This window comes from Plectropomus leopardus, chromosome 16, assembly GCF_008729295.1.
Source record: "Plectropomus leopardus isolate mb chromosome 16, YSFRI_Pleo_2.0, whole genome shotgun sequence".
NCBI lineage: Eukaryota > Metazoa > Chordata > Actinopteri > Perciformes > Serranidae > Plectropomus > Plectropomus leopardus.
Genome location: NC_056478.1, coordinates 11,648,715 through 11,659,098, shown reverse-complemented (window position 1 = coordinate 11,659,098; position 10,384 = coordinate 11,648,715). Strand labels below are relative to the sequence as shown.

At 38.6% G+C, this 10,384-nt stretch overlaps 1 protein-coding gene across 1 annotated transcript; it reads right to left on the bottom strand.

Moving 5' to 3' along the window:
- Positions 1-4,581: 4,581 nt before the first annotated feature.
- Positions 4,582-9,908, bottom strand: si:ch211-203k16.3 (techylectin-5B). The gene is made up of 8 exons (XM_042502902.1): positions 9,753-9,908; positions 8,046-8,261; positions 6,408-6,527; positions 6,189-6,303; positions 5,945-6,082; positions 5,513-5,729; positions 5,193-5,388; positions 4,582-5,113 (listed from the first exon to the last, which is right to left on the bottom strand). Exons 1-8 carry the CDS (start codon positions 9,906-9,908, stop codon positions 4,967-4,969), a joined length of 1,305 nt encoding a protein of 434 aa, XP_042358836.1. The 3' UTR covers positions 4,582-4,966.
- Positions 9,909-10,384: the final 476 nt, after the last annotated feature.

The window sequence follows — 10,384 nt, the reverse complement described above, 5'->3', positions numbered from 1 at the left end:
TCTCTGCCCCATCAGGTGCAGCTGGATGTGTGTGGGACACACAAAGTAAAGATCTCATACAACAGATGCACATGCACATGCATCCTCATGTTAGTTTTGAGTTTTTGCATTCTTGTGTGTTCAGGACATCATTAGATCTCGAAGTTTTCATTTTAAACTGCAGAAAAAGTTTTGAAAGGATAGCGAATTTATTAATATCGTTCACATGCATTTGATCCTTTGAAACCTGAGCAAATTGGGTTTTTTTTTTTTTTTTTTAAATAATAACTAAAAAGTGAGCAACTTGCCAGGAGATGGCCCACAAATTACAAGAAATTAGGAAAAGGTGACAAGAAAATGAACCGGAAAATTAGTTTCAGAAGAGAGAGGGGGGAAATATTAGATGGTTATAATAAAAAAACACAAATGTCCAGAAAACCATTTAAAATCCTATGAATATAAAGTAGTTATCTGGATTTTTTTTTTTTTTTTTTTGTTTTTATTAAGATTTTTAAATATTTTATTCTCTACATGTTTTGGTAAATTTAAGGTAATTTTCTTGTAACTCAACTTGTAACTTATTCCTGTGTTTTGAAAGAAATAAGAAAATTTGCTCAGGTTTCAAAGAGATATAAACCTAAGGCCTTAAGTGGTATCGAAAAGTCTTAAATTAATCCTTTAAGTGCCACTGTTCACTGGTTCAAAATCATAATGAAAGTGGTAAAAGATAACAAGAAAATGACCTAAAAATGAGTTAAAAGAGAGAGGGAGAGAGAGAGTGACATTTTTTTTAAATTTGTCAAAAAATTTACTTTTTTAAAAATCACTTTTTGCTGTAGCTTTTTTTTTTTCTCTTTATGACACCATGCTGACGATAGCTGAGGCCAGAGGCATTGAGTTTTTGGCTTGTCCATCTGTGCAGCACATTCTTGTGAACTTAATATCTCAACAACACCTTCAGGGAATTTCTTTAAATTTTGCACAAACATTCACTTTGACCCAACAGTGAGCTGATTAGATGTTGGTGGTCATAAATCAAAGGTCAAGGTCACTGTGACTTCATCAGTCTCATTCTTGGAATTACAGTATATTACAAGGACACCTTGAGGGAATTTCTTCAAATTTGGTGCAAAAAGAGGAGACTCAAAGATGTACTGATTAGAATTGGTGTTCAAAGGACAGGGTCACTGTGAATGCCATGTCTGAAGATGGCCTTGAGGAAGTTACCATAAACAAATATGTTTAATTGTTTAGAGTAGGGGTTATATAGGGTGTCAGTGGAAAAAAAACCATAACAAAATCAATATATGTAGCCTGTGCGTGTTAGGTGATTGTGATGCAAGCAAACTCTTGCACAGACAAACCAAGAGCAGCTCAGATGCAGGTGATGCTGTGTTGAGGGGTTCGTAAATATTCTCTCCACTGAGGTTTTAGAAAGCACAAAAAACCCTCAAACAGGACATCAAAAGACAGAAACGAAGACTCAAAAGAGCAGAGAAATCAGATAATAATGTCTGCTAACATGAGGTCTGCATTCGATTGAGAAAGGATCAGAATACCCTGAGTGTGTGTCTCCTCAGAGCTCTTAAGCCCTCAGAAAGGGCGTCATCACACACACACACACACACACACAGGGGAAATGCACCAAGCTGCTCTCAATTCTTAATTAGGAGTCAGTCCCCACACACGGCACAACAGGTGATCTGAATAACCCTCCAATCAACTCAGGAGCATTGTGACATCCAGCTAAAATTAATTGGGGAAAAAAGAAAATGAAATCAAGGACCAAATAAGAGACTGCTACAGGGTAAAATGTAGCCCTTTAAAAATGGTGAAAATTGGCTTTATTTCTTTCCAAAACATGGGTAGAAGGAAATGAGTGAGAACAGAAGAAAAGACCAAAAAAATAGCAAGAAATTAGAAAATTGTACAAGAAAATTATCTGAAAATTTGTAGACAAAACAAGATTAAATAATAAAAAAATATAAATAATAAAAATAATAAATACTGACAAAAAAGGGATTAAAAACAAATTATAACATATAACATATATATAATATTAAAAACAATTATCTAACATAATTGCAAATATGTAACTATATTAATTAGCTATAAATATAGTTGTTATCTAGCTTATTTCATTTGTCCTTTGACATTTTTCCTTAACTTTTTTTTCAATAATTTGCTAAATATACAAATTTCTTGCAGTTTTGTCAAACATTTGCTCATTGCATTTCCCCCCATGTTTTTAAAAGAAATCACACCCATTTGCTTATGTTTCAAGCACAAGTAAAATGATGTAAGGGTTATACTAATAGATATCGCCTTGAAATATCCCCTGTTGATTACTTATTAAAACAATTATTTTTCTGTATTACAAGTTTAAGACATTTTATCCTTAAACAAAATGAGGTATCATCGAAATAAATAAATATGCAGCAACATACATTTCCAGAAAAAACATCTGAACATTTGAAAAGCAAGGTTAAATATTTTTGTTCATTTGTTGGCTCATTAGAGTGTATGGTTTTTACAGTGGGACTTTTGGATATCTCTTTTTATCCCTCCATACATCAGAAAATACAGCCATTAAAAACCATTAAAGAAAAAAACAATAAGGAAACCCCTCTATAAAAAACTTAAGAACTAGAAAACTTGGCATATATAAGTGCTACTGATGTGCAGAAGTCTTCTGGCTCAGATGAGGAAACCCTCATTTCGAGAAAATAGCCTAAATTAAATACATGTTAGGACAAAAATAAGACCCTAGGTGAATAGGGTAAAAAATGTAAGGAATGAATTTCACCATGAAACATTCTCAGTTGTGTTATGATGTTAAGACAATTAATTTTGTACAACAGGTTCTCTGAAATGTTATGTTTAAATAAACAAGAAAAAAAAATATATGTTTAAGTTTCAGAACAGAAATATGAACTAAAACACAACAATGTGAATTTGCAACGTTCTCTTTCCACCAGTCTGAAGAAGACATGTTATAGTTTTCACTATTGTTCTCCTGTAAAGTGAACTGATGACAAACTTGCAGATTTCTTCTTCTGTATTATTATTACCTCTGCTCAACACATGCCTGCTATATTGACACAAACCTGCCAATAGGCTAAAGGCTGTGGAAACCCATGCGTGAAGTAATTTGAATGTAACACTTACTTACTGGATGTCACAGATAAGCAGTAGCGTGTTTACTGTGTGATAAGAGATATCTCTCGAGTAGTGGAGGAGGTGCTCAGATCTTAATTAAGGTAGCAATAATACAATGTAGAAATACAAGTAAAAGTCCTGCATTTGAAAAGTTACTTAAATAAAAATAGTAAAGTTTGAGCATTAAAATATAGTTCAAGTACCAAAAGTAAACAGTCATTAAACAATTGCCCATTTCAGAATAATATATCTTATTGTATTATCATTACTGAAGCACTGATGTACATCAGTGTTTGTGAATTTCCCTTTGAGGATCAGAACATCCTGTTCTAATCTATTACATCATCATTTATTTGTTTTTAATAATTTGTATTATTAATCTGCAAAAGCTATGAAATATATGAAGTGAAGTAAAAAGGCATAATATTTCCCTCTGAGATTCAGTGGAGTATAAGTATAAAGTAGAAAAAAACTGAAATACTCAAGTACTCAATACTCAATACTCCTCCTGCAGGGAGGAACTAGAACTGAAATTAAAAAGTAAGTGTCTGGGCTGTTTTAAATTAAATATTTATTAACTGAATTTCACAAGACGAGTTGGGGTAATTTGTAATGTTTAAACTTGTCTTCTCAAATTCAGTCAACTTAAAACTTTAAGTTAAATAAATTGTTTGTGCTCTTGCAGAACTTGAACCTTTGTCTTTATATGAAATAGGGTCCTTTGTATCACATTTTGTATATATACAGTGTTTATTGTACAATCCATACATATTTACACAGTCCTCATATCTTCTCTGCCTGACTCTACACTGTGAGACAGCATTTATCGAAGGGTTGTTATAACTAATATAATTGAGTATTCTTTAGTCTGACTTGTTATATCAGAGGTGGGACAAAGTCTTTTTTGCAAATTATAAATCTCAAATCCCTGGTAAGTCTTATGTCCTGAGTCAAGACTGACAAGTCCAAAGTCAAGTCCTAAGCTTTGAGTTTCGAGTCCTAGAAGTATCATAATGTGCTCTCCACCAAATGTGATGCCATTTAAACAGCAGTGTAATAATATATAAATTTACAAAAAAATTAAAAATTGTTTTAATATCAGTAGTGATAGTTTGTTAGAAGTATCTGCATTTCTGTAATTTTCAACCCACACGTTTTGCATACTACAACCTGTTTTTTGTAATTCGAGTTGTCAAATTTGTGACTCGAGTCTGACATAAGTCCACACCTCTGTTATAGTATAAGAACCCCTTATTATTTCAATAAAAAGTTTACACAACAGATTAAACTCATATTTGGCTAAAATTCAAAATGGATAAAATTGGATAATAGAGTGATCATAAATATGCAACAAGCACACACTGGATCATTCAGTAAAGTCTCACCTGATCTTCCTGCCATTTGCACGTTTCTCCTCTGTGAGTTCACAGATTACATATCATGTAAATGTACCTTTTATTTGGCTGAGTTGCTACAGTGTCAAGTGTCAAAGTATCAAACTAAAGGTACAAAATGTAAGTACAAAATAAGGAAGAACTCTCTTCCTCTGTGATTAAATGAAAAATGTCCATGTCCCAAAAAGAACTCCAGAGTATAAAGTTTGTGTTTTAAAAAAATATGTAGCAGAAAATGAGTCCACAGTTTTGAGAATATCGAGCTTGGGTCTTAAAAATAGCAGACGAGAGGCCACTGTTGTTGACATTCAGTTCCCTCTTGACGATCTTTGTCGACAAAAACATCACTGGATGTCGTCATCATCGCCGTGTCCCAATGATCCCCGCTGCCAGGATTGTCTCTGTGCCCCAACCATTGTCATGGTAACAGCGGGTCAGGGTGACAGACGGGTTCGGAAAGAGCGTGGTCGGATCATCATGCTGACTTTGCGTAGGGAGTAGTAGTCAGAGTCTCTCCAGGAGTACCAAACGATCCCATCAGGACCCAGCGGCCCCCGACCTTTAGGGGTGTAATGGCCTCCCTGCAGGAACGGGAAGTAGTAAACACGCTCATATATTTAAAAGCATGAAATGAAGTCACGGCTGTCTGTCTGCACTCACCCTGTAGTAGACGCCATTAAGGTTGGCGTAGAAGCACTGGTTGTACCACCAGCCACCGTGGGAGATCTCAGCACAGATATTGCCGCTGTCTGGCGTGCTGAAGCCCTGCTTGTCGTGGTACCAGCCGAAAGAGTCCTGGACTGTCCCACTGAAGCCGGACACATGGAGACGGTACTGATGGTCCTCATCTTCAACACTGAACACACACACGCACACACACACGAAGGGGAACAGTTGAGAAATTATGCAAGAGGCTGTGCATGTTTTGCAAAAAGTACATGTGTTTGCCAACTGTTTGGGTGCATTTGTAAGACACCGACCTAAAGCTCTGGTAGATTGCATGTTTATGCTTGTTGCTCCAGTCCTCCAGGTCGATGCGGAGGCTGTAGTCTCCCTGGGTGCTCAGGTCATGTATGTGGTTATTGCCCAGCCAGAACTCTGAGTGCAGGTCACCAAAACCGTCCCTGTAGTCCCTCCAGCTGCGATCAAAGCTCAATGAGCCGTCGACACGCCGCTGGATCACAGTCCAGCCGCCACCTGAGGCAAACACAAGGTATGGCACTGGAAGGTGAAGCATATGCCATGTCTAATGTGTTATATCACTTGTTGGCCAATTGAGGAATAAAGGTCAACTGCGCTACAGCCACCCTGCCACAGCCAGAAGAGTGTGTGCTTGTCACCACATGGACTGAAACTGGGAATTCAGCTAAAAAAATAGCTTAGCCAATTGTGTGACTGTGTTTGTGACTCACCATCTGTGTCCATGTCACAATAGACCTCCACAGGCATGCCAGCCACTGATGGCACTACCGTGTAGAGACCTGATCTCCTCACTCCATTGTAATAGATAGAAGCACAGTCTATGGGACAGTTTCTCACATGCGGCATCTCTGAGGGAAAAGAATGAAAGACAAGAGTGAGGGCAAGTAAATCAACAAGTGGAGTTTGGTGCCCTCTGCTGGGATATCGTAGAACGTGTATGTTACTGGGAGGTACCTGGGTGCAGAGCTTCCTGAGCACTCATCAGCGGGTTGGGACGGACGACATTGATCAAGCACCCAGGGCTTCGTTTTACGTTATCCATCATAAGTGTCAGATTATGGAGCTGGTTCTAAACAGAGATACAGTGAAACTATCAAAAGCAGCTCAGCGCACATAGATTCTGAGGTTTTTGTTTCTATAACACTGAAAGTGAATTACTCATGATGGCTGTACCTGGAGGTCAAGGATCAGAGTGCCCTGTAGGTGCAGCAGAGTGGTGGCTTCGGCATAATGATGCTCCAACTCATGGAAACGATGCTCCAAGGAGATGTTCAGGTGGGTCCTTTCTTCAGTCTGTCAGTCATATTACATGAGCATGCACGCAGACAAACACAGAACTGTGTTAAAAACTTGTTAAAATGGTCTAAGAATACCTTAGATGTCTCTCTGTCACCTTTAATTCACACTATCTTTCAGACTGTAGGCTAGTTTTTTTTTGCAAACTCACATTAACCACAAAAAACACCAAACCAGAGAAACAGTATTCTTGCTTTACTTGCAAAAACAACCAATTCTCAAAAGTCTTCAAACTCTATAAAAAATTGTGTTTTTGTGTCAATACAGTGCACATAAACCATGACAACAACATAACAACACATAAAGCACTAATTACGCACTGATTGTAAAAAATGAAAAACACTCGCAGCTTTTGCTTTCTTTGTGTGCAGGGTTTACATTTTGCAATACATTTGTCATAAAGTTTGCAACTTAACAAGTGTTAAGTTTCAGTTCTAGTGCTTCAAGAATCAGTGTTAAGCATTCAGAAAAAAATTGTATAGGACCAGTGTGTAGACTTTAATGACACCTAGTGGTGAGGTTGCAGATTGCAAACAACTGAATACCCCTCCCTCCCTTTCCAAGCATGTGCGAAAACTAATAGTGGCCTTCACTTCAATGTAAACAAACCCAACAGGTCCTCTCTAGAGGCAGTGTGAATGTTAGTTTGTTCTGGGCTACTGCAGAAATGTAGCAGTGCAATGTGGAGGGCTCAGTGGAACAGCACCAACTAGATATGAAGCATTGCACTAGTCTATTTCTATGCACACATTAAAACTCAAACACGCAATGTCTCCTGGTGCTCATGAGACAAAAACAACCCCAAAACTGTCTTCAAAATCAGACACTTCAGCATGTGGTCTATTCTGAGCTTTGACATAGAGGATAACGCTAACTCCCATTACCACAAACCCTGGACCGCTTCACCCCCGCCCTGCTTTCGTGTAAAACACTGTCTCCACCATCCACCTTTAGTCACTGACCCGTCCAGCAGCTGAGAGTCTGTGTTTGTATAGGCTCACTGCCTGAGACACACGCGGCAACACGTGGAAGAGTACGAGGCTAATCCTGTTAGTGGCTAAGGTCAAGGACATGCTGGGGGGGAGCCAACTTGATGACCAGGCACCACGTTACAGTGCAGAACTGAACACAACTCATGTGTTTCCTGTACTGAGAAAGTTGACCCCTTTTTTTCAAATTAAAAGCAAAAGTACATAGGCAACTAAATCACATCTAATAAAATATTAATGCCTGTCTTTCAACCAAATGAAAAAATACAAAAAAAAAGTAATATATATTGAATGAAAAGTCTGGCTTTGAAAAGTTATATTTAATGTGAGACTCATAGGAACTGAATAAATTTACTTTCTAAATGAATAAAAACATGAGTTTTGTCACATCTCGTCTGTAAAATGGAGCAGTCACACTCACAACATCCGGTCAGCTCCAGTTGGACTAAAGTGAGCACTCAAAGCAGTTGAAAGGATTGTTGTTGATGTTTGACCTAGGTCTGCTAAGTCGATATGGAGCTCAAACCTGCAGCTCGAGGACTCTGATGCGGTGCCGGTGGTTCCTCAGCTCCTCCTGCATCTCAGAGATGGTCTCCTTAAGCGCCACTATTTGCTGCTTTCTCTCCTCGTTCTCGTGCAGCCAGTAGGAGACCTCGTCCGTGCAGCGAAACATATCTGGGCATTTCTGCTCATCCAGCTGAGGCAGTGTGGCCACCAGCCGACACATCCCATCCTCCATCACCTGTTAGATGACAAACGAAGTTTAACTTTCAGACCTGCTGTTGCCCAACAGTGTCAGAGTATCCCCACCAGCCCAGCAGTGATTTTCCCTTTGGCAAATCAATAAAGTCTACATCTGTCAGATTCAGAGTTTAACTGCAGTGTGTTGGGTCCTGCCAATAGCAGTATTTTTATTTTCTTCACACCAAATATGCAGAGATGCCAAACATGTTATTTTTCCCCTAAAGTTGTGCTGATATAACCACCTTGGATAATTACATTTTTTAAGCATGCCAAAAAAATGTTGGCATTGTACAGTTTTGCAAACCACAGCACATAATTATGCAGTTTAAAGGATATGTTGAAACTTAACATTTAAATAATGCTGTGGTATCAAGTGCAGTTGGGTTTAGGCAAAACACCACTTGGTTATGGTCAGGAGAAAAAGATCATGTTTTAGATTAAAGTACTTGGTTTTGTGGTCACAGTCCTTGCTTGAAAAGGGTTAGGCGATATCTAGGCATTAGGCATATCTCAGTTAAAAACAACTGCTTTTGTGGGACTATCCACTCTGGAAACACAGTGAAGGGTCACTACCAAACACCCATTTTTTGTGCCTAAAAAGCTGTTGCAAATACAGCAATGGGTTATTACAACACACCTAAATCAAAACTAGTTTTGTAATTCTCAAACAGCAATCTGCAGCAGCTTTTACGCCATCTATTTCCTTATGACAAAAGTCAGATCATACTGTATGTTATATATCCCTTTAGAAATGATAATATGATACGTATGCGCAAACATAAGGCATCTGTGCTCTGCTGAAACTTACAATGCCAAAATTTTCCTCTGGAAACAAGGCTGAAATTGCATGAACCATAACAGCAGATTTTAGGGAGTTGATATAGCTACAGTAATTATATTATTCTGAATCATAGTTGATTGCTGCTGTTTGTCATCGTTCTTCAGATTAAGTCTCAGCATTGAACAACTTTAGTAAGAACAAAGTATTAGATAGCCCAGAGATGTAAAAGTATCCAATATTTCACCCCCCAAAAATCCCCAAATGAAAATACAGAAAATTATGTTGTTTGTTGTTTGTTGTTCCTAAGGACTCCTCTCATTTGTCTCGTGACCCTTTGAGGGTGGACCTGACCCTTAGCTTGGACTGTGCTAAACTAAACTAGATGCAACTTGACCACATCAGTGCTGTACTATTCCTCAGTATTAACATGTAGTGATGTAATATATAAAAATACATTTGTCACAGGCGTCAATTTTCTGCAGAACATCTTCTGCCACTGCCATCTTGTATAATAAATTATGCATTTCTGGCAGAGCACGACATTCATTAAGATTTTATGTAAATGTAGTTGAAACATCACTCTGTGTGACTCTGGCAGACATCTCTGGAGTAAAAGTAGGAAACAGACGGCAGTAATACGGTAAGTCTCTCTCTGTCTCGCTCTGTAACATCCCTTTGGCTTGTATTCAGGATGTTTACAGTGTTTACCTGGTTAGTGTACTCCCCACACTGGGATCCCCCACCATTGCGCTGCGTGGTTGTGTTCAGGTCGTCTGCTTTGGCCTCTGGGAGCAACACTATCAGGATACAGAGAGCAGAGCACACGCTCCAGCCAGGAGGGTTGGTTAGGGACAGGAGAGACATTGCTGCCACTCAGTTAGTCTGTCCCTGCCTTGTCAGTGAGAGCGAGGATGGGACACGGGAGTGTGTACTGCACCATGTGAGGCTCTGCTGGCTCTCCCTACAAGGAGAGAAACTGAGAAAATCAGTGTATTATCCTCCCACAATAGAGTATTGTCTAATTCATTAAACCCTCAATGCCTCTTAGCACACAAAGTTCTTTCTCTCGCTCTCTCTCTCACACACACACACACACACACACAGACACTCGTCTCAGTACAACTAATAGGACATAAAAGGAGGAAAGTGAGATTAAGTCTATCACATTACTGTAGTTTATCCTCTGGTAACTCAATAGACACACACACACACACATAAGCTTGCACACGTCACCTGCTCTGAAAGCCAAACTGAGGTTTTGACTTAATCAAGCTTAATTAGAGCAGGGCTAACAGTTCATGTGTTCTAACTTGGTAACATTTTATCATAACCATTATCAG